General features: G+C 42.7%; 2 protein-coding genes and 1 long non-coding RNA gene across 8 annotated transcripts in view; 1 reads left to right on the top strand and 2 right to left on the bottom strand.

Moving 5' to 3' along the window:
* Positions 1-24,877, bottom strand: part of Akap5 (A-kinase anchoring protein 5) — an 87,220-nt gene that overhangs the window by 19,105 nt on the left and 43,238 nt on the right. The window lies entirely within an intron of this gene.
* Zbtb1 (zinc finger and BTB domain containing 1) lies at positions 433-24,788 on the bottom strand. Of its 6 annotated transcripts, none has more exons than XM_050153621.1 (3): positions 23,823-24,108; positions 10,025-11,938; positions 433-2,410 (listed from the first exon to the last, which is right to left on the bottom strand). In XM_050153621.1, the coding sequence occupies exons 2-3, from the start codon at positions 11,920-11,922 to the stop codon at positions 2,365-2,367; spliced, it is 1,944 nt and encodes a 647-aa protein (XP_050009578.1). In that variant the 5' UTR covers positions 11,923-11,938; positions 23,823-24,108; the 3' UTR covers positions 433-2,364. The 6 variants fall into 6 exon arrangements, with proteins under 6 accessions (XP_050009578.1, XP_050009574.1, XP_050009572.1 ...); XM_050153617.1 differs by lacking the exons at positions 433-2,410; positions 23,823-24,108 and adding exons at positions 16,319-16,432; positions 24,641-24,770 and having other exon boundaries at positions 2,418-11,938; XM_050153615.1 differs by lacking the exons at positions 433-2,410; positions 23,823-24,108 and adding an exon at positions 24,641-24,788 and having other exon boundaries at positions 2,418-11,938.
* LOC126508409 (uncharacterized) lies at positions 23,901-24,596 on the top strand. The gene is made up of 2 exons (XR_007593806.1): positions 23,901-24,008; positions 24,091-24,596. It is a non-coding gene; the product is annotated as an uncharacterized lncRNA (long non-coding RNA).

Here is a 24,877-nt window from a genome sequence, read left to right as displayed (position 1 = left end):
AGGGGACAAGCAGACCAAACATTCCACTATTGTCAACACACAAATTCCCTACCTGAAAATAAGAAAAGTGAATTTTATTAGATAAGTAATTTTTTTTTTTTGAGTAGTAAATCATGTTTGCTTTTGAGTGAAGAAGGCTCTGATAAAGTTAATTCTCTTATCAGGTTTTTTAAAAGTAACTTGTTTTAGGAATAAACCCAATTCATTTGTTTTCATGTTTGCCTTGTATTTTCCAGTCATCCATCTGTATAAAAGCAAATAAACAAGAAACAGGATTCAGCAGTAAAATTTTCGGGCCACCCATGACCACCTCTGGTGACATTATTGTGACCCTAGAGGATGCGAGGAGTTGATGACTTAGCCGACTAGGTGTTCTGAAAGAATCAGGTTGCAAAGCAATGCAATACAAATGAAAGTACTGTACAGACAGCTTCACTTCTGAATGTAGAGGAGGAAATTTTATTAGGTAAAAGCAATGGATTTCAAAACGTAACAAAAATACTGTACGTAATCCAAAAATTCCACTTAAAATGATGTACAGAAATTACTCACATTATAATATGCACTTATGCCGCTTACAGTTATTATATTTCGTTACACTTGCATTTAGTACAGTCAAAGTCAAGCCATTTTCTTTGGTAAATCTAGTGCAATAAACAGTCAAAAATTGTTTGAATCTTTTCTATCTTGATCAGGTTCCTTTAGTTACTGGGATTTTTTTCCCCTCTATTTTCTATGTATTTTAAGATGCCTGCGGTCTGTATGCTTATGCACCCCAGAGAGATCAACCCTCTGGTTGTGTTTCATCTCTAACACTGGTCTAGACTTTTTGTCTTGCAACAGTCATATATTTGGAATATTTTTGTCTGTTTGTTTGAGACAGGGTCTCATGTCGCCCAGGCTGGCTTTGAATTCACTCTGTAGCTAAGGCTGGTACTGAACTTTTCTTGATCCTCCTACTTCCCCACCCAAGCGCTAGGATTGCAGGCATACATCACCATGCCTGCTCCAAATCTGAACTCCGGCCAAGTTCTCCTCTTTGCTCTTTTCTCCTCTATCCCCATTATCCTTTAGGGTGGACTCTTTTCTAATTTTTCAGCCAATTTCCAGAATGAGATTTAAGTTATTACTACCTCTAAGTTACATTTTTTTAAATAAAATTTTTTTAGATGAGGTCTCATTATATAGCCCTGGCTAGCTATATAACAGAGATCATTATGTACACTAGGATGGCCATGAACTTACAGAGATCTGCCTGCCTCTGCCTCCTAAGTGCTGGGATTAAAGTGTGCGCTGCCCACAGCTTTCATTCCTTAGGACAGATTCCTTTGTGTAACTTTATTAACATACTTGAAGAATTTTGCATAAAAACAAAGTAAGCATCAGAACATTTTAAATCACACGTACACACACAAAGAAGCAATAAGGAATTAGTCACATAGTTGGTAAAAAGAAGTATATTCACAATAAGGAAATAATATGGTCATAAGATTCGTGTGGTTAAGGAGTGTATGTGTAGCAAAGCGTTTGTAGTCATAGCCAGACTCAACTCTCACTAAATCTCACCTGAGGAAAGGCTTTTCATGACATATTATCATTTCATTTAGTACTTATTTTTCTTTTGAAATTTGAGGCTGAGCAAACACTATACATAAATTCTGAGATTAACAAAAATTTATTCTACATTATGGGACCGTATTGCTAAGTTCTGAAGAAGAAAACAGTGTATGGTTTGTGGAAATCTCCCACTACGGAATAGCGCTCCCCTGTTCAGGAGACTTTCAGAAGGAAGCCTCACTGATATTCATAAGCAGGCGTGTGACCGGCACACAGCGAGGAAGGAAGACCAGTATTACATTTCCACAATGCCGCATCATCTTGTTAAAGAACTGGTCCTGGGTTTTCTTTTCTGTACCCATTTCTTTTTACTTACACTCTACAGATATTTTTAATATCCTTTTAAACTGCTTAACTACATTTCATAATATATAAGCTATAATTCTGATCGTTATGAGTTTAGAATGTGTTTATGGGGATATGTAATTGTGCATTTACAGAGGCCTAGCAAGCCCTTTATTCCAGAAGGGAACCGTGGCTTCAGTACTGATGTCATGACTTTTACAGTCACGTTTCTTTAGCAGATTTCCCGTAAGTACTAGGAGAGTCACTGCAAATCAGCTTTGTTACGACGTGATCCCAAAGTGATCTTTACTGAGTTTCCTTGGATCTTTGTAACTGGAACTTGGGGGCTGATGGCATTTGTCAGGAAGACAGAAAAAGATGGCGCCACGTCAGCTCTGCTTTCCTGGGTCTGCACTTAAAGCTTATCTGCTGAAGAATGATTCTTCCCCATGTCCTCTCCAGTCACATCTGCCACTTCTCCAGAGGCTTAGAAGGCCCTACGTCACCACTGCCACACAGAAAAAGACAAAACTCAAGAAAAAAAAACATCACAAGGCAACCGCTCTACAAGACAACATCATGCTAAGGTCAGAATATTTTCTCTTTGGCCCTGGCACGCTGCGGAGGGAACAGAGTAGGAACAAGAGAACAGCCATTAGAGCTTGAACTTATAAACTATTATCACTAGTGTAGTCTTCAAATGCAGGGCACCTTTTAGCTTTGTTTCCATATGGTCTATGTAAGCATGGCTGTGTCCGTGTCCGTGTGTGTGTGTAACGACGAAATGAGTGTCAGATGAGGGGAGCAGGGCAAGAGGGGCTGCCCTTCAAATGAGATAGTGTTGCAGTGTTTGCTAATGACGAATGTCTGACTGAATGATGTGATGAATGCGACAGTTCGTGGTTTTAGTCCTCGCCATCACTCCAGCACGACTTTCCACAAATATTAGGTGTATATTTGCAAATGCAAACCAAGTACAAACGTAGCCGGGAGTAGTTCTGGGTTTGTAACTCTCCTAACCTGCCCCCCAATAATGGGCAAGGTGATATTTTTGTAGGAATGCTTTGCCCTAATACTAATATCTTTTTTTTTTTTAATTAGCCCCTTAAGATATTTTTCTCACATTAGGGAACATATCTGAAGCATCTGAAGGAAAAGGTGATCTTCATAATCTGGGTGCTTAGATCTGTTCCATCAGAAACAGCAATGTAGCTGTGTGTTGATCCATGTTTGTGATATGACACTGGGAGGTGGAGGCAGGGGGATCACCCTGTTCAAGAACAGGCTGGGCTCTCTGAGGCCCCATCTTCAGAGCAGAACAAAGCCCTAGCTCTGCCTATTCACTTGACAGAGCAAATACACGGGTATAATATTGGTTTAAGCGGAATAACAGCAATGGTAAGTACAGCTTAAAGGTTGTATGTTTAACTCCAGTCCTTTCTGAAATAGGTCATTACAGACTACTATGCAATTTTCTTTTTTGTTTGTTTAGTTTTTTGAGACAGGGTTTATTTGTGCAGCCCTGGAACTTGCTCTGTAGACCAGGCTGTCCTTGAACTCAGGGGTCTGCCTGTCTCTGCCTCCCAAGTGCTGGGATTAAAGGTACATGCTACCATAACCAGCTTTTTTCAATGGAAATTTTCTTGCATGAAATTATTAATATTCTTGGCTCTGCAATGTCTTTTGTCAGCTTCCTCAGGTACTAGCCTTTCCCTGTGATTTTTGTACTTAGCTCGGTGATTAGCACATTGACACATTAGAATAAAACCAAGTATTGAATTGTAATTTTCATCATCTTTCAGTGTTAATGACCTTCTGCCCTCCATTGATCTGTGGATTTTGATACAAAGAAAATCTCTCACTACTAATCTGCCTCAATAATTTGGTTCTCTTGCCATAAGGAAGCTCAAGATTTAAACTCAATGCTAACTTCAATTATGTATGTCTGTATGGGCATATGTTAGTAATCAATTGGTTCAAAGTTAGCATGGGTTTACAAGTTGTTTCTGTCATCTGGTTAGTTTCTATTTACCAACTGTCACTGACAGACATAAATATTAAAATCCTTCTCTTTTGGCCTTTTCCTAAAAAGCTAAATTACACCTGTTTTTGAGACTATATCCATCATGTGTCCTAGAGACTGACAGGGAGCAGTGCGGAGCGGGCCATTTGAATGACCAGTCACGGAACATTCTCCATCTCATTGACGTATGGTAGCTAAATTATTAAAGTGGCAGCTTTAGCATAAACTGTTGTATAGACATTGAATAACAGCTGCGAAGGTCAGGATCGTACTGCTCTCCTGAAAGCACTGCCTTGTCTTGAGTGCTGCTGGACTGGGGTGGTTGTGAAGCTGCGACCTCCTGGGGTCATCGCTTACTTCTCTTGTAAGACCACCTTTGAGGAGCTTCCCAGACATCTACAGAGGTTCTCATAAATGGAGTTACACATCGTTAGAATAACCGCCTTTTGTTTTTAAGCAGTCCTTTGATAAAGCAACCACACTATCCCAGTGGGGGAGGGAAATAGTGAGCTTCTTACCCACATCTATTAGAGCAATAAAGAAACTGGTTATTGTTATCTTGTTTTTTTTTTTTCCCCCTTGGGAAGATTTGTTCAAGGAGTCCGACTTCTTCAACTCACCAGTTCCATGACCAATACAAGGAAACAGGCTGGTGGAAACTAAAACACACAGAGCAGGCACAGGGGGAGGAAGGGAAGCCCACCAGAGACCTGCAATGTGAATTCAAACTAACTTTCTACTGATTATTGGGCCCTCACATAACTAACTATTCCACGAAATGTTTTAAATTTAAATGAAGCAAACCAAAACATTCCTCAGCATTTCAAGTCTACAACATTCCGAATGACACATTCATTTGCTTTCTGCTTTCGGCACCTCACCTCAGATTGTTCCTAAGTACCCACTAACCAGCCACCTTACCAGGTACCACAGATGAGATGCCCAAGGAGCACAGCCTCACACGACCTTTGTCGTGTGTGCTATGCTGAAAAGGCACTTCTTTATAGACGGAACATGAGTCTTCACGATTAAGGACAAGAACGTAGCCTACGCCAAAGATTAAGTTCAAATTCCAGGTCGAATATACAGTTTGTGTGGCTTAGGAAAGATAGTTTTTGGACATTAGCCCCCTCCCCCTATCTGAAAAATTAGTATACTTACCACAAAGGGAATGAGAATCAATTAAAATTATGTGTGCAAAACATCTAAATATAGCGTGCTGAAGAAATGGATGCTCCGATTATCGGGAGCCTGACTTTGGGCAGATTGTGGGTTTCCTAAGCTGCAATGCTCAGCTTCAAATTCTTCCTATGAAGGATGGCATCACTTGTGCTAGTTTCTGAGTGCCCATGCCTATCATACCTAGTTTCCTGAGCTGAGCTACTGAGCACCGAGGACAGGACTCTATGAGAATATGCTCCCCTGCAATCCTAGTTAATGGTAGAGAACTGGCATTTTGTCATTGGGAAGGACTTACACAGAAAAAGAGGACGGTGAATGAAGCTGAGGAAATGATCGAAACACATCAATGGGGTGGGGCAGCTCTTTTCTTTCTTTTAAACAACCTGTGACATGGTATCACGTAGTCCAGGCTGGCCTCGAACTCTTGGTGCTCCTGGTTCAACCTCCCAAATGCTGATTTTCAAGTATGTGCTATCATATCCAATTCTTAATGATAAAGTCAGTTCAGATTAGGAATGTCCAATTTTAAACTTTTCAGCTGCATATACATGTTTGGGTCTTTTTCTTTTAGCATTGGTGTTATCTCTTTTTGTTAAAAAGGGCAGTTTTACTCTTCAATATTACAGCTATTAAACTGGCTTTTAAGATTTTTTTCAGAGATATAGTAAATACATAAATTTATTAGTGATATAAAGGGATATCGCTTAACCAGTGAGAAGTTACCATCAACCACCTCCACCTGGCTCTTAGGGGCACACCCTGGCCATGCTTGTAACCACGATCCCACGGGGTATTTCAGCTACAGTTGGATTAGCCTAATCAAGACCTGAATTCTACACCTCCTCCTCCTCCTCCAAACTCCATATATCGGTTTTCACTCAATTTTACATCGCGTTCATATTTTTGCTTCAAGTTGAAACATGGACTTTCAATCCCATTGTCCTGCTGTCCGCAATAGTATCTTTCGTTTTTCTGAGACAGGGTCTTACTATGTGAACACCAGTGCAGCTCTGAACTCAAGTGGTAGCCTTGAAACTAGCCTAGCGTCTTGCATGCTGGGATTACAGGCACTCAGTTTAATTATTCCCCCTCCCCCTTTTTTCTTTTTGTTTTTCAAGACAGAGTTTCTCTGTGTAGCTCAGGCTGTCCTGGAACTCACTTTGTAAACCAGACTGGCAACAAACTCGGAGATCGGCCTGCCTCTGTCTCCTGAGTGCTGGGAGTAAAGGTGCCTGCCGCCACCACCACCCGGCAGCTTAACTCTTTTAAAATGTTTTGCTTAGAGTCAAATTGTTCATTACTTTATATTAATTAAACATTTGCTATATTCCGCGATACCTATGTGAGTCATTTCTCTGAAAAACTTCAAAAATATGGGCAATTAGCTGGGTATGGGGTATGATGGAGCAATCCCAACACTCCCAAGGAGCACTTTCTTTTTCTTTTCTTTTTTTGAGACAGGGTTTCTCTGTGGTTTTGGTGCCTATCCTGGAACTAGCTCTTGTAGACCAGGCTGGTCTCGAACTCACAGAGATCCGCCTGCCTCTGCCTCCCAAGTGCTGGGATTAAAGGCGAGCGCCACCACCGCCTGGCAGGATGGAACTTTCCATTCGGCCTCTTGCTGTACAGACCAAGCCCCTGACTCAGAAAACGAAGAACCTGAAAGGACTCGAGAAGCTGAGCACTGCAGCTCACACCTGTAACTCCTGAACCTGGGAGGCTAACGGCAGAGGAGCAGCGTGTTCCTGAGGCAAGCCTGGGTTAGGCAGTGAACTGCAACATGGACAGGGAGGAATGAAAACCAGTTAGTTCTGAGGCCCAGTCTTTAAGAAATCATAGATCCACATTGTAATGTCAACCTTGGTAGAAATGGATTATTGCTCCCAGATTTTTTTTTTTCCTGTTTCCAAAAGCTAAACTTCACACATAGCTCAGGGGCAGAATGGCTGTCCTGGAGGGCCAGAGGGGGTAAAAAAAAAAAATCTAATTAGACTATTGTTTAAGAAATTCCAGAAATGGGACTTCAAATAAAAAGTGTCATTAAAAGAGGGAAAAGATGCTATTCTTCTCTGGTCTCTCTTTTCCTTTCCAGGTCTGAAAACTACGGATCCTAAATGTGTGATTAAAGGCCTTGTCATTGTTCTCACAGCCCAGGGAAAGAGAGAGGGGTCGAAGGCAGAGGAAGTGCTGGATGTTTTCCATCCCCCTTAATTTTACAAGCTAAGTAACTTTTTGTTTTCTTTTTTTAATTATTATTATGTATACAGTGTTCTATCTGCATGCTTGCATGCCCGCCAGAAGAAGGCATCAGATCTCATTATAGATGGTTGTGAGCCACCATGTGGTTGCTGGGAAATGAACTCACTCGGGGTGTCTGGAAGAGCAGCCAGTACTCTGAACCTCTGAGTCATCTCTCCAGCCCAAGCTCAGTAGCTTTTACCTGAACCCTGTCTTGTTAAAGAAAACGAACTGTACACTCTTCTTGGAGAAACCTGTGATAACCTGTAGCTTAATTTCCCAAAAACATGCTTACTATACAGTATGCAATAGAAAACACCACCAAACATGGCTTTTCCAACTGTCACAGCTGGGTAAAGTTAGGAAACATTTGCTTCCTAATTTATTAGTTGTTAGCATACACTAAACACTAACTGAAACCCCTCTCCCTCATAAGAGGGGTCCCCTCCTCAAAAAGAGATATTTAAAAAGTGGGAGAATCCTTGCAACAGGAATTCTGACAGGGAAAAGTGACCCCCCAAATGAAGACCCCCCTGACCCCCAACACTGTATAACTTGACTTTGTCTTCCCTTCCTTTACACTGCTCTTTAATGTCTGGCTTTGTGAGAACACTTGTCAGGTGTTTCCCAGTAATCCAGGAACACATCTTATATTTTCTTGTCAGTTTTAAGTACTTGTTAAACTATTAGATCTAAGAGATTTTAAAATGAGTGACCTTTCAGCTTTTCCCATTAACTAATTCCCACGATCTCCTCATGTTTTTGTGTCTCTCTTACCAAGATCAGGTTTCAACCGGCTTGGCTTGCACACCCTCCTGTCCTCACTAATACTCCAACACACGCCATGGATTTGTGCGCACTCAGTGCTCGAGTACTTTCAGCTAACCCTGTCCTAGCCAACCCGTCTCTCAGTTCTCTTGGCAACTTATGCTTTTATGCAAATAGCATGTAAAAATGATTTGCGTGCCTTAAAAATATTGAGAGCAAGAAGAGCAATGCTTTTAAACTACTATCCACAAATCAGAGCCATACTGTTAATCCCTTTTCATCTAAGAAGGGGGTTTCAAGTAACTCACGTTAAAAGGCACTCTAGTCTCTAGATGTGTTTATGGGTGGGTTGTTTCGCCAGTGTTTTAGCTCACATGTAACTGATGGTTATAGACACTGTCGGCAACCGACAGTATGACTGCGTCACCTGACAGTAGACTGCTTCCAGTTATATGCTGTGATTAGTTAATAGTCCTCAATCTTGTATCTTTTACAGAAGATGATATATAAAACATAGCGATAAACTGCAGTTTGCCACAACACACTTCCTCCAAATCTTAGTGTAAAACACGACACACCTTTGTGCACTCTACTTTTATAGAACAACCAGATTTATAGTTGATTTCTTTATTTTATTAGATTTATCAATATACATGGCAGCTTTTTCAAATCTCAGTTCCAAAGTAATTTTAAAAATGAAAAATAATTTTTCCTTAAATGTCATATTCCTAAAGAGCTATTAAAGTCTTATTTAAAAACAAAATAATTGATAAACTAACACACTTTAGAAATCAGAATATTTTTAAATTAAAATATTTTAATGAATACAAGATGTCTTTTTAATTAACTATCATAGTTAAATTCAGTATCACAAAATGAAATGGCTTATCCCCACTAATTTCTCAAGTGAGGAAAAGTCATTGGGATTTACACTTAATATAAGTTTTAAATGTGATTATTAAATGATAATATTTTATCAATTATAGGAAATGTTCATTTATAGGAATTTCCTTAGGTCCATCAATCTTAGGCCAGGATTGAGCCCATGTCCACCTTATAGGTTAGATTCAGTGCACCTCACTTGCCTAAGCTTGTCAATTTAAGAATATGGATTTCATTGATAAGGGAGAATGAACAGTAGACACCCCACTATACAACTGACAAAAAGACAAAAAAGCAAAAATAAAAACCCCCAAAAAGCAAAGCCAAAAAAGAAGCTAAAAATGAATAGGATAGTTTTTAAATAATTATGTAAAAATTCTTTTAAAAATTTAAGTAGGAATGGTCAATGATCTAGGGTTTAAAATTTCATAGGATAACCTTAAAATCAAAGTACATAGAAATAGTGAAATCATTACCTTATTGGTTTAAAAAAAAAACACTAGTTTAATAGTCATTGAAGGGATAATAGCCACTTACAGTCTACATTGAAAAGTAACTTTAATGGTAGTTAAAAAAACTACGAACAAAGAATGCTCTTAAAAACATCAAAAATGATAACATTTAATGCCTAAAATATACTTAAGGTCCTAAACAAAAATGTTAAAGTAAAAGGGCCATGAAAAGTTTTCCCAACACTTCTTGTAAAATCAGTGTCTAAATAGCTCATCTCCTTTTCGCTTTGGTGTCCTGCCTATCAGCTAAACATCCGTACAGTAGGAAGCCCCTCAGGTTCTTTTCAAATGCTTGGCATTATAATGTGATCTCATATCCTTCCTCAAATTAAACTTTGCTCCACATATTCCACACGTATAGAGATGAACATCCATATGCTGCTCCAGTTGCTCATTATTTGGGAATATCTGAAAGCAGACCTGGCATATAGTCTCGCCAGCAGACAAGTGGGAAATCATATGCCGTACATGGTCATGTTTTCGGAAGTTTCCTTGATCACAAATGGAACAGACATACCTGGCCATGCCTTTGTGCATGTCATTGTGCAGACGCAACTGCCGCTCTCTTAAAAACTGCTTTCCACATGTCTGACACACAAACTGCTTTTCCTTAGTATGAACAGTATAGTGTTCTCTCAAATGACAGCGCTGATAAAATCCTTTTCCACACAGATTACAAAAATGTTTTCGTCTGTGATCTCTTTCATTTTCTTCCATGATGGCACTCTTAAACATATCCTGGTCTAGGCAGCTAGACATATGCTCGACCACTAAGTTTTCAGTTTCGAAACGCTGGCCACAATTGGGACACCGAAAAGGACAAGCAGAGTGTTTAAATAGCTGCTTTTTCTGGATACTGTTTATTTGGTAATGATTGTCCCTGAAGTCATCTAGCATTTCAAACATGTCTCTTATCTCAGACTGCTCATCAGGGTTCTCATCCATGTCCATCTTCTCGTCGGCATTTCCCAGCCCGTTCATGGTCAGATCCTGAGGCTCTCCACATCTCTGAGCGTGTTCCTGAAGCTGTCTGCCCTTGACAAGTATTTGTCCACATTTACCACATGCGCAGATGTTTTCGATGTGTTTGGCTAAATAATGAGATGACAGGTCCTCCTCGGTTATTGGGAGCCCACACAACTCACAAGAGGCATTGTCAGCATCCTCCTGCCCTGGACTGCTATTGGTGGGGGGTCTCATACCTTCTAAACCACTTCTTTCATCCACACTTACGGACATCCGAGGCTTTAGGGTTTTCCTTCCACTCTTTTTAATGCCGACATCTTCCTCAACATAGTATCGATAGAACGGCTCTTCGGGTTCATCTTCTAACTCATCATTGTCCGTGGACTCATTGCAGTCTTTGTCAGCAACTTTAATGATGTTGAAGTCTTTCATCTCATCTGTAGGGATATCTTCTGGCTCCATCTTGATAATAATTCTTTTCGTCTCGGTGGCTCTACTTTTGTCTTCACCAGCCGCCATTCCAGACTCCACTGTGCCTTTTCTGCTTGCAGTGGTCGAAGCTGAATCATCGGGCGCCTGGCTGGCGTCGTCTCTGTATTTGTCTGTCTGTGCGGAAAATGTTTTGGAAGACTCCTTTTCACCCAGTTCCGCTTTGATGTTACTATCTTTGCCATCTCTAATATCTACTATTCGGTGGTAAGCTCTCGCCGTGCTTTGGTATGAATGTCTGTTAGTGCAGGTCAGCACATGCTCGTCTAGTAACTTCTCACAGCTGAAGCCAAACCCACAGCTATCACAGGTAAAACTCCGCCCAAAGCGTCGTGACACACGTTCTTTTGGAGTAGATAACTTGGACACAGAGCTTTTTTTACACACATCAAATATTGGCTCAGGAAAACTAGCTAGCTGTAAAGGCTCTTCGTCGGGCTCTCTGTTATGTGGTGTATTCACCGTCGAGCTGGGCTCTGCACACCACCTGCTGGCTTCGGTGCCATTCCTAGCCACCGTGTCTTCATACATCCTCACCCCAAAGATCATCTTGCTGTTCTGTTTGCTTGAAGCGGAAGACGAACACTTTGAACTAGAACAGTCTGCGTCCTGTATGTCTTCTAAGCAGTCAGGAACATTGTACAGCTGTAGGTAGTTCATTGCCACCTTGAACTGCTCGAAACTGGAAGGAGCAGTCATAATCTTTCCTAAATACATGAACTGCAAAATGAGATCAAAACACTCAGCGCTTATTTTCATGTTGCTGAGATTCAGCTGTGCAGTGCTGTGCTGATGGTTCATGAAGAACATTCTAAAATAGGAGCTGCAGGCAGCCAAGACCGCTTTGTGTGCCTGGAAGTAAATGTCGTCGATAGCAATGCAGCAGTCGCAGAGGAAACCCCACTCCCTCTGGTTGTTGAGCTGCTGAAGGACATAGCTGCTGTGGCTGGCCTTCGCCATCTTCTAGTAATCAGACCTAAGTAAAACAAAAACGACAGCCAGACATCAGGCAGGTGCTTTCAATCAAGGCATGGTTTTCTATGCTAATGAAGCAAAAGCCAGTAATAAGCCTAAATTATTTTTTAAATTTGAAGACAAAAATATTTAGCTATTTATTCAATTTTCTCATGTTGAACAAAAGGTACCAAAAGCAAAAAGCTTAACATGTTTTTTATTTTTTTTTCTTTTACTTTAAAAAATATTTTATTTATTTATTATGTATACAATTTTCTGTCTGTGTGTGTGCCTGAAGGCCAGGAAGAGGGCGCCAGACCTCTTTACAGATGGTTGTGAGCCACCATGTGGTTGCTGGGAATCGAACTCGGGTCCTTTGGAAGAGCAGGCAATGCTCTTAACCACTGAGCCATCTCTCCAGCCCCAAAGCTTAACATTTTTAAAGTTAAAAATGAGGCAGAGGCAAGCAGATCTCTACAAATTCCAGACCAGTCTGGTCTACACAGTAAGTTCCATGCCAGCCACAGCCACATAGTGAGACCTTGTATCCGTATCCAAACAAACAAGGAAGGATGCATGAGGACCCCTGAAACCCTATCTTCGAAAAGCTAGGCACAGATGCATCTATCTCTGCACCCAATAGACTTGCTGGTGGGCCAGCAGCTAGCCTACTTATGAAATTCCAAATCAACGAGAAACCCTGTCTCAAAAATAAAGTAGACAGCACCTGAGGAACAATGCCTGAGGTTGACCTCTGGCCTCCATATGCACACACACACACACACACACACACACACACACACGCCCTTATATACAAATGAACATATACACACAAAAAACTGTCTTCATGCTAGGGGAAAAACACATACTAAATTTGAAAGGGAACAGACATCTTAAACAACAGAACACATGAACAACAAAAGTAAAAGTAAAAAAAGAAACAACTTAAACTAAAGGTTAATAATTTGAGTGTAGAGCATTAAAAGCCTCTTCAATGATTTGATATTAAGGAACTGTTGCTTATCTTTAAAGTATGCTAAAAACAAGTCTTCTTTTCTCAAATTTACTTTGGGATTTTAAAAGCTATTTTATATATACCACATACATGCCGGAGCCTGTGGAGGTCAAGGAGGGCATTCGATTCCTTGGAACTGGAGTTAAAGGTAGATTAAAGTACCTATGAATAAATGCTGGGAACCCAAGCAGGGTCATCTGCAAGAGCACTAAGTGTTTAACTGCTGGGCCATCTCTCTTGCCCTCTACCTAAGGTTTTGGGGACAAGAGTTCTACCATATAATTATGAGAACCTCAGACTCAGACGTCTACTTCAGTCTCCTGAATACACATGTGAACCCTTATCAAAGCAGGGCCTTAAGTGTTTCATTTTTTTTATTTGCTTGAAAATTTTCACAGAAAAAATTTATTAGGGCTGAAGAATGGCTTAGTGGTTAAGAGCATTCCTCCAGAGGATCCATGTTCGATTCCCAGTTCCTACGTGGCAGCTCACAACCATTTGTACCTCCAATTCCTGGGGATCCAATGCCCTTTTCAGGTCTCCATGGGCACTGTACATATTTGGATATTTGGTGCACAAACATACATACAAGCAAAAGAGGAATACACGTAAATTAAATCTTTTAAAAATAAATAAATTCTATTTAAAAAATCTGCTGGGTTTGGTGGCCTAAGTCTTTAATCCCAGCACTTGGGAGGCAGAGGCAAGCAGATCTCTGTGAGTTCCAGGCCAGCCAGGACACATAGTTAGACCCTGTCTCAAAAAACAAAAAAACAAAACAAAAAAAAAAGGAAATAAAAAAGCTGGGTGGTAGTGGCGCACACCTTTAGTCGCAGCACTTGGGAGGCAAAGACAGGAGGATCTATCTCTGTGAGTTTGTTCCAGGATAGGCTTCAAAGCTACAGAGAGCCGGGCAATGGTGGCGCACGCCTTTAATCCCAGCACCCGGGAGGCAGAGGCAGGCTGATCTCTGTGAGTTCGAGACCAGCCTGGTCTACAGAGCTAGTGCCAGGACAGGCTCCAAAGCCACAGAGAAACCCTGTCTCGAGAAACCAAAAAAAAAAAAAAAAAGAAAGAAAGAAAAAGAAAAAAGAATCCCCTGACTGACTCCAGTTGGGCAAAACTTATCACCACATTGGAGCAGAGGATCTGGAAATACCCTAGAAGCAACTACTCTGAGCCTTACTTGGTCTAACTCAAGGGAGTTGAAAAGGACCTGCACCCTCGTTAAGTCTCCAAGTAATCACATGATCATTTGTCCAAGTAAGATATGNAGAAACCCTGCCTTGAAAAAAATAAAAAGTATATTGATGAATGAAGGCAGCAAATGAAGGGGAAGAAACAGAACTGCTACAACTAGAATTATAGAAAACAAATCTACACAATAACAACTGAATGCAAAGGGTTAAAAAGTATAGAAAAACACTGACCCAAGCCCATTTTAAGTAGGGTGAGATTTTGAGGTCACACTGGTCATCCCACTGTATGATTCACAGTAACTTTTAATGAAAAATAAAGAGAAAGGGCTGGAGAGATAGGTGGCACAGAGGGTAAGGGCACTGGCTGCTCTTTTCCAGAGCACCTGAGTTCAATTCCCAGCAACCACGTGGTGGCTCACAACCGTCTGTAATGAGATCTGGTGCCCTTTTCTGGCCTGCAGGCAGAACACTGTATACCTAACGAATAAATATATGTATTTTTAAAAAAGGTTAAGAAAAAAAGAAAGAAGCAAAGAGGACCAATAGCTCTAGAAAAGACCTTCTAGTATTGGCAGTTATTGAAAACTGAAAACACCTGAGAGGAACCTAGTGCTGCCCACACACAGAGATGAAACTGAGCGAGGAGGCAGGGCAGAGGCACTGGATCCCAGTCCTGCTCTCCCATTTGCAGCCTGTTTACCACCATTCGCCCAGTATCAAGGCGGGAATAACAACTACAAACACAGGGACTCACACGGTTAATGTGAAAAACACGGGGTTTGCCTCGTAATCATTAACGGAAACAATACTGGCTACGGTTCTAAGGGTTGTAATGGCGGTGTTTATTTGAACACCAGGAGGTAAATCTAACTAGATAACTTTGTTTCCTTCCAAGTAAGAGCCAAATGACAGAGTCAAAAAATTCTAAGACCCGTTCTTATAAAAAATGAAAAACAATGATTTGGCCACTAACCAAAGTCAACTACATACGTACTTCAATTAGTTAAAACTCATATTTTGCATTAACGTAAACAAGCATTATGCCCATTGGTATAGCCTCTAAAGCACTTTGATGCACGCTTTTTCATTCAATAAATCAGTCATTGTATACAGTGACTGAGCTCAGCAAGGGCACTGGTATCCCAAAGACCAAGGTCACTTGAGGTGTTTTCTTCCCAAGATTAGTGACGTCTCTCTGCGCGCAGTCAGGACGTGTCTGCTCCATTAAAGGCAGCACGCTGTTGCCGGATGTAAACCCCACTGACTCTGTGTGTCGCATCCTCCCGTCTTCCCATCCTACTGTGAGATGCTGAACAAGGGCTAAGGGAGTTTTCAGTGCTACCCCTACAATTTCCAGGAAGACCTACAATTATAGTTCCAGCAATGTTATTATTTATTATACAACTTTATTATCTACTTGTAAAACCGATTTTACCCAGAGAGTGGGGGCTGGGAGGATCTAAATTCTTGGAAGACTTTTAGCTGATCTCTTTCAAGTTTTGCATTACACTCATATAAAGCAGCTGGGTGTGGTGGCGCATTCCTTCAAGCCAAGCACTTGGGAGGCAGAGAAAGGAGCCCTGAATTTCAGGCCAGCCTCATCTATAGTTCCAGGATAGCCAGGGCTATCAAAAGAGAAACAGCTGTCTCTAATCCCTACTCCTTGCCAAAAAATGGTATAAAGCATTTACTTTTATTAAACAATTACCAATTTCACTCAAATTCCAAAGGCTTGCTTTCATTTTTTTTTTAATTTATACTTTAAAAAAAAAATGTTGGGATGGGGCGGGGAGGGGGTAGAGAAGACTCAATGGCTATGAGCACTTGTTGCTTACAGAGGACCTGGGTTCAATTCCTAGCATTCACATAGTGGCTCACAACTTGTCTATAACTCTAGTCCCAAGGGATCTGAGGCCTTCTTCAGACCTCAGCAGGCACCAGGCACACAACCTTGGTGTGAGAACATACAGAGAGGGAAAACACTTGTACACAAAATAGTAAACAGAAAAGAAATGTTCACGGGTGTGGCTTTAATTCCAGCACTGGGAGGCAAATGGGGAGATCTGTGAATTCCAGACCAGTCATGGCCAGACATGGTCTCAAAGCAAACCAAAATGTCACCAAAATTTAGTGAGCTTTACATTACATAGCTTGTCAAGACGTTTATTTACATAAACAGAGTCCTTACATTCACCTGCTCCGGTTCTCGATTGTTACCAGCTAGCTGTCACTCAATTTGCATTCCAAGGTCTGACACCCAGGAAAGTACTCCAGCAATGAGGAGGCAGGGATCCAATACATCCTACAACACAACTAAAAATTACTTTGAAAGCGTTTACCAGCTTATTTTAAAAGTCAAAAATGGTCACAAAACACATCAACTTTATTAAGCAATTCAGTAGATCTAAGCCCAAAAGTCTTATTTCACAAAAAAAAAAAAAAAAAAAAAAAGCAACATCTCTGAGGATTGAACATTAGATCAGGATACAGTTAACTGTGCAAACCAGGCACTGGGACTACTGACAGGGACTCATATGTACCTCAGATGGCATTGAAACTTCCTTGGTACTACCCAGCGTGGTCTTCTGCAAAGACCATCAACTAAGGACTGGGTGCGGGTCCTTGAATTTAGGTGCTATCGTATAGGTAACAAGCCTCATCTGAATGATGGCTGTAGGCTGCAATGTGTTTTTATCTGTCTTTACTGGTATGGTCCCGATATACTATGTAGCTTTTTATTTTTAATTTAAATACGGGGTCTTACATAGCCAAGCCTGGCCTCAAACTTGATTTGTAGTAGTAGAGGATGACCTTGAACTTCTGATCCTCCTCCTCCTCCTCCTCCTCCTCCTCCTCCCACCTCCCAAATTCTAGAATTACAGGCCTGCAGCACCAGACCTGGTTTGCTAAGTGCTTGGGCTGGAACCCAGGGCCTCCCACATGCTAGGTAAGCAAGCAACGAGCTACACCCCCAGCCTTGGAGAAGCCATCGTCAGTACACTTCTCACATAGCAAAATTTCAGCAATAATTCATTCCATGGCTAAGTTTCTTAAATGGTAAATAATAGTTTTTACCTGATGATGTAAGCATCTGTAAATATGTACGTAAAACAGTGGTGGCACACACCTTCAATCCCAGCAGTTCCACACTGCCAGGGGTACATAGGACAGAGACAGACAGGCAGATACACACACACACACACACACACACACTCCAATTTCTAAAAGGAACAAAAATTTTGAGGTTCTCTGTTTAAAACTTGTGGAAGCCGGGTGGTAGTGACACACACCTTTAATCCCAGAACTCGGGAGGCAGGGGCAGCTGGATCTCTGAGAGTTCGAGGCCAGCCTGGTCTAAGGCTCAAAAGGTCTACCAGGACAGGCTCCAAAGCTACACAGATAAACCCTGTCTTGAAAACCCTAGATAATAAATAAACTCGTGGGAATAACCAGTTGTAGAGATTACTAAAGATAAAAGGTTTTACTTTGAGGCACATAAGAGAAAATGCCAAAACACTATTCACTATTTAAACCAGGCATTCTGGCTAGCTATTAAATTCAGTACTCAGTACAGGAAGTTCTGAATTTATAATGGGATAATGTTCCAAAACTTATTTTTAAGTTATTTGGAATCTGAAACACACATTCCCATAGAAACAATGCTATAAATGGTGGCTCAGTCTCATGCTCACACCCAAAAGTCTGTTAGAGCCCTCACGTGCCCCATATCAATCTTAACAATGCTTGTGTCATGAGTACTCACTGATCTAAGGAGCAGTATGGTACAGTAATGACCACTATACTGAGCTCTCAGGGACAGGCACAGGCTTAAAGGCCTTAGTGTTCCTGCGCCCAGCAGTCTTCCCACATGGCTGGCACTTAGCACATTTGTTAAGTGAAAGGGGAGGGGAAAAAAGTTTGGGAAACAGGCACTGCTAGATATGGGTACCAGTTCTACCCGCTTGGTAGCTCCCAGGAAGCCTTTCCGCCCCCTGTATTCTACTCCTCAACCATCAAAGCAGGAGACAGTGTTAATTTCATCACACTGAACACCATTTACAAAACTTCACACAAAATCAAGTTCAACTTACTGTTCTGCAGATGAGAAGGCAAAATGAGGCTCTCAGGAGGGTTAAGCCCACATGTTCAGCCACAGTTTCAGTGGCTGTCAGGGTTAAACCTGGGTCTCCAGCCTCCTGGCCTAGGCTCTTCCTATTCCTAACAGCTTCCCTGATTCCTCCTGCTCATCACTAAGCATTGGTGACATGCAGGAACTGTCTGCACTTACACACCAGACACCCTCACATTTCCACTCTTGCTGAGACTGTGGCTTATTGGTAGGTTGGTGTTTCTGCTGCCTGCTCAAGCCAACAGCTGTCACTTCTAAAAGGTATGCTGATCTGCTGTCCACCGTTGTAATCCCATAGGTTGTGAAACTAGACAAAAACTCGGTAAAACAAGCTACATAATTGAATTATTTGAGGTCCTATGTACTATGATAGTAGGCAACCAAATTGCCTTCTTTGGCTTCTTGGCAGGATAATGGATAATAAATGTTACATCAAGCAACACGAATGAACCATTTCTGTGGTTCAAATGCATCCCAGAAAAGAAATTCGTCCACACTAAAGGCAAAAATAGAGTTTTGAATACTCTTTTTCTCTCCATTTTTAACCCCCGATCCTAGAGGCAGCATAGCCATTTCCTGAACACTAGAGGGCACTGTAGGTGCCTCTGACCCGAAAGTAGCTACCCCAAAGTTGGTCCCCTTAGCACAGATGTTTGTATTGTTAGGGTTTGTGGCATAGGACTCTACTTATTCCCAAGTGTTGTCTGCTGTAATTTTGAGCAACTGACACAGGCCGCTGGCCTATCCTTTATCTTAGAACTGAAGTATCCAGTAAGTGCTGCTGAGTATCCTGCCAGGCAGCTCTTCCCAGTCATCAGTCACTTTCCTTCTTCCAGCAGTCCTGAAAGTCTAACAGTGTACTGCTTACAGTTCTGCAGCTCCTGTGGTTTCTGCTTAGTTCTAACCAAAATAGTAAAAACTCCAATTTTTTTTTTTGAGACAGGGTCTCACTATGTAGATCAGGCTGGCCTCAGAGATCAGCCTGCTTCTGCCTCCTAAATGCTGGAATTAAAGTATGTATCACCACACCCAACAAAACTCCAAATTTTTTATCTAATTTAGATAAATGAAATAAAACAATAAAAAGTATCTATTCTAAGCACAATTCCATTTTTAAACCTTAAATCTCTTTTTTTTTAAAAAATATTTATTTATTATTATGTATACAATATTCTGTCTGTGTGTGTGCCTGAAGGCCAGAAGAGGGCGCCAGACCTCTTTACAGATGGTTGTGAGCCACCATGTGGTTGCTGGGAATTGAACTCAGGACCTTTGGAAGAGCAGGCAATGCCCTTAACCACTGAGCCATCTCTCCAGCCCCCAACCTTAAATCTCTTAAGATTTCCTCAACCCCAAGCCCTTGAGTGAAAGCTTTTACTTCACAGTACATCTCTAGGGAACCCTGGTTGAGCCACAATGAAGTGGGACCTCTTTTCCACGCTCCAAAAGCCCAACATCAGAGACAAATAATAGTGCATCTAAACTGGAGGCTGTGTCAGGCTGTACAAGTCCTTGAGAACAAGGTGTGACGTCAGTCTTGACTACAACCTCTAGCTTCTAGTAGTTACTTGAGGCACGCGTGGCTGTATATTTAACGAGGTTTTCAAGGAATAAATGTTGAAGTGGGCAAGTCTTATTCTGTATCAGTTTTACCTTTGGCTGTCACTGAAACTTTTAAATCGTTGTTGACAACTTACATTCTTTGTCAACTGATTCTCACAACACCACGAGATAGGTTCTAAACTCCCCTTACTTTTATGAATGAAGAAACAGGTGTGGCAGTTAACTACTCATCCTGTAAACAAAAGAAGGGGCTGAAACTCTAACTCCAGATTCAAAATGCAGTGTTTCGGTCTCTGTAATCCAGACACTTCCTGGGTATGACTATTCAGATGGTGAGGAGCCCCTCTGGGACACTCTAAGCCTCCCACCGTCACACTTTCCATTACTGTAAAAGCTCCCGTGGTTCTTGCACTGTCTTATCTGGCTGGCAGGCAGGCAGAATGCACCCCTCCCTATCGCCTTTTCCATCTGCTGACCACCCATCCCACCCCCACTGCTGGCAATTTCAAGTGGGAAGGCGCTCTTCAGTTAGCTCTTAAACAGACAACATGCATCTCACATAGAAATTTATTATTTAATATTTTGTGGGGGTTTTTTTGGGGGGGGAGAAAGGGTCTCGCTAAGTAGCCTTGGCTGGCCTTGAACCTATGGGAAGTCCACTTGCCTCTGACTTCTGAGTGTTGGGATTAAAGTCATGCACCCTCACACTCTGCTATCCTTTAACTTAATACTCATTATATTTTGCAGTGCTGAAGGTTGAACTTAGGGCCTCAAGCAGGATAGACAAGCACTCTACCACTAAGTTATACCTCCAGTCTTGAAGCATGATTGAGAACAATTTATATTCACATAGTAGTGTTCTAAAAAAGCGTGTCCTCAACACCCTCAATTAAATTTGTATGCATTAAATTTGCATGTATTGTTTTCGGGCTTTATTAGAAAACCAACTTCACAGCTCATCTTTCTTGAATACACCAGGTTAAGTAAAACGCACCTTAAATATATGAAATGCCAAATGTGAGTAAAATTTAGGCCAGAATCTTTGCAGTGCCCCCACACATACTGTTAGTCCTTCCCATGTCATAACCTACAACAACACAGTCATTAATGTCCCTTTCGTTCTGATTTCCTTCCTATCATGTTTGTCTGCAGCTTTGGATGCTGATCAAGAGGAAGCCGCACCATCACAAAAAGACACAGGGATATCTCGGCAGTGGTTTTAGAGTCAAGTATACCCACTCATTCCAACGGTAAGGTAGGAAGCTCTCTATAAATGAAGGGTTTAGCCTGCATATATCAACCAGATAATGGATTGATCGCAACACTTGCAAAGGATGAGAGGAAGCCCACCAAGGTAAACTAAAACAGCAGCCCTATTAAACATAAAAACTCACACGTTACTAAATTATAGAATCTGACATCAGCTCAATGCAAAAACCCTCCCTCCTTTCCTGCTCCCTGTCAATTTTCACCAATCTGAGCTCTGAAAAGAGAACAGGAGCCTATGAACGGGAACAGGCCAGAGCAAGGCACAGGCAGCAGCAATTGCTCAGATGCTGCCTTCATATTAGTAAAGCAAGGAACGGACTGTTCAGTTATCATCTCTGGGGAGTGGGAGTCACAGCAGCTTCCCTATTTTGTATTTCATGTACTTTAGTACAGGTTGAATTTTTAAAGATCATGCATTTCTATCATTGAAACAGGATTCCACCCAGCACTCAGGAGGCAGAGGCAGGTGAATCTCTGAGTTTGAGGTCAGCCTGGTCTACAGACTGAGTTCCCAGGACAGCCAGGGCTACACAGAAAAAAGAGAAACTTCAACTCAAAAAATAAATTAATTTAAAAAAAAAAGGAAGGAAAGAAGGAAGGAGGGGGATTCCTTCCCACTTTAAGGAAAAATGGACAGAAATAAGCTAATTATGCTCACAGAAGAACATATGAAAGAACAGTAAAGCATTTCCACTATTTTATTAACAGAGACACTATCATAAGGAACCATCAAAATTACGATAGAAACCAAAGTGAACCCTGAAGCAGATGTTTCACAGGTCCACCCAAGACAAAAGACTGCAGTCTAAAAATATTACTTAGCATTTCTATCATAAATGTCCCATCCCCTACCCCTTGGTTTAGGCAAAGATATAGTCTGTCCTGGCTAGAGAGGAACACTAACCCCCCCCCCCAAAGGGCAGCAATACTTTTTCCTTAATGTTAAAAATTTAAAAAATGGTGTTGCAAGAACACTGGACACACAAAAAGAAAAAAAAAAAAGAACACTGGACACTTTGAAAGGGGCCTCATTGTACCAGAAACTGACAAACTTGGAGAGTGAGGAAGCAGGAGGCACAAAGCTGCAGCTACCACGAAATCAAAACACAAGGTCATGAGCAGGCTTGGCAGCACAAACCTTTAATCCTAGCATGGTGGAGGCAGAGATGGGTACACCTCTCCGAGTTCCAGGCCAACTTGGTCTAGAGTTCTAGGTCAGTCAGTGCTACAAGATGAGACCCTGTTTCAGAAAACAAAACAAATAAAACCCACAAAGTCACAGGCCTGTTATCCCAACACCAGTGAGAGGCTGGAGCCGGAGGATAGAAAGCTAAGGCCAGTCCTGGGCCAAAAACCAAAGTCTAACTTAAAAAAAAAAATCAAAACAAAATTAAAAAGTCAACATGGTGCTGCATGCCACTAATTCTAGCACTTAAGAGGCAGAGGCAGGCAGATCTCTGAGTCTGAGGCCAGCCTGCTCTACAGAGCACACACAGAAAGAGAAGAACAGGAACACACACACATGGTCAAGAAGCTATGCTTATGCCCCAGTTAAAAATGGGCTCTTTTCTGACAATGATGTACCCACCACAAGCACTGGTTCAAAACAAGAGTGCTCCTGATGTTAGAAATTGGAAGAATTTGGTATCATGAAAACTGAGACTTTGGTTTGTTTGGTTTTTTTCTAATTATGTGTTTGTGGGGGAGGGGTATGTGCACAGGAGTTCCCTGGAACTGGAGTTACAGGCAGTTGTGAGCTGCCTGATAAGGGGGCTGGGAGCCAAATTCGGTTCCCCGGAAGAAAACCAAGTGCCATTAACCATTGAGCCATCTCTCTAGTCGCAAGTTTTTTTTTTTTTTTTTTTTTTTAAAAAGTCCAGGCCAAGTCCAGGTTAGCCTCCAACTCCCAATCCAGCCTCTAAAGTGCTGGGATTATAGGCATGCACAACCACACCCTGTAAAATTTTGGTGTCAATAGTGAAATGCTGTTGTTAAAATGGTTGTAAGATGCTATAACCAACATTGTACTGTGGAATTCCTACTTATTAACCTTTGGAAAGACATTTCACCTCTTCCCCGCTTTAGTTCCATCTATTTCTTTAAGAGGAAGAACCCCGCGCAGCTCCTAATGCCACTCAGTGTCGCTGAGACTTTGGGAGATAACAGCAAGTGATTCAAAAGGGAAGTTTACGGTTCTGGGCAACCGACCGGCCATCACTCAGGCTTCAAAATCCTGCACCTCCATCTAGATCACATCCATTGGAGGTGACAAAGTTAGAGAATCTATTTTATACCGCTTTCAAACCAAGGTTGCTTTAATGTTATCATAAGAACTACATCGTTTCCCCAAAACTCCTTCAAGGTGCCTCGAACTTCGGCTCAAGACGTTAACTTTAAGTTGTCTTATGAACACAAAACCAGGCTTGGTGGCTCATGCCTTTCAACCCAGAATTTAGGATTTCCTAAGGTAGACAGACGTCCAAGCGAGCCTGGGCTTACCTTGCCAGACCGTGTCTCAAAAAAAAAAAAAAAAAAAAAAAATGCTTGGAACGCTTTGTGGATTCCAGTGTCAAAGGGAAAAATGTTGCCGCAGCGATACATACAGTACGGAGCTACATTCTGACCAGTGGAGAATCTACGTGTACCTTCACAGCGACAGTCGACCCGACTCAGGAACACGATCACGTAAATACAAATACTCTAGCCCCAGAAAACAAGGACTTTCATTAACCTGCTCCTGACGCGTCCGGAGTTGGAAAATGTCTTGTCAAGCCCTCCGATCACGTGGACGCGAGGCTCAGGTGGAGAGGCAGCCGGGGAGCGGCAGCTGAGCTCAGACCCACGCCGGCACGCTCCAGCCGCAAGGACTCCCGATCGCCACCCAACTCGCTCACCGCCTCTCCCAGAACTTCTACTTGTAAGCGCCCACCACTGGAGGCAAAAAGCACTTTCTTTTCGGGAGTCGGGGATGAAAGGAAAAAAAAAAATCTCGTCCACAGAAAAATCCCCAGCCCCCCGAGACCTACCACTTTTGACCCGAACAAAAAGCGTGTGTGCTGACGAGAGGGGGTGGGAAAGAGCGAAGCAGGAATCCGCGCGGCCCAGCCGCCTCCTCCCTCGGAGCGCGCCCAAGTCTGCGGCCTCCGGCTCCGGGACGCTCCCCTCCCACCGACAGCCCGGCCGCAGCTGGAAGTTAGCGAAGCGCGCTCCGGGCCCGTCAATCAAGCGCGGCCTCCCGCCTCCACCTTCCCTCCCCCTCCCCCACCCCAAAATAAAATAAAAGGAAAAAGAAGTAATTTGGGAAGTCGTCTGGAGAGGGGATTCGTCCCGGACCCGGGGAGGCCGCGCGCACCGGACTGACCGCCGGCACCGAAGCAGGCGGGCCGGCTCAGCAGCCCCCCCACCACCGGATCCTCGCCGCGCGCCCTCCGCGCTCCGGCTTCCCCCGCACCGGTCGCCGCCGCCGCGGGCCACGCACTCCACGCCAGGCCCGTGGCCCGGCTCGGGTCAAAGTTGCGCAAATCGCTCCGACGACTGGCAGATACTCACCGGGCGCGGCGGGACGCGCGGCTGCGGAGGTTTTCGGGAGTTTCGAGCGGCGGGGCCGCGGGGTGAGCGGGCGGGCCGGCGGAGGCGAGGGGCCGCGGGCTGCAGTTGACGGCGCGCGGCGCTCGGCTGGGCTGCGCCGAGACACTCCGGCTGTGCCAGGGACTGCGCTGCAACAAAGGACTTCCGCTGCCGCACAGCCGCGCCTGCCGCACCGCACTGAGCCGGCCCCGCTTACGC

The sequence above is a fragment of the Alexandromys fortis genome, unplaced genomic scaffold (genome assembly GCF_014885135.2).
Source record: "Alexandromys fortis isolate MF-2015 unplaced genomic scaffold, M_Fortis_MF-2015_v1.1 scaffold_82, whole genome shotgun sequence".
Lineage (NCBI taxonomy): Eukaryota > Metazoa > Chordata > Mammalia > Rodentia > Cricetidae > Alexandromys > Alexandromys fortis.
The sequence above is the reverse complement of the archived record's forward strand: the minus strand, read 5'-3'. Positions and strand labels throughout refer to the sequence as shown.

Excerpts from the sequence above, each read along its gene's own strand:
- Zbtb1 (XM_050153615.1), bottom strand. The coding sequence starts at position 11,922 with ATGGCGAAGGCCAGCCACAGCAGCTATGTCCTTCAGCAGCTCAACAAC.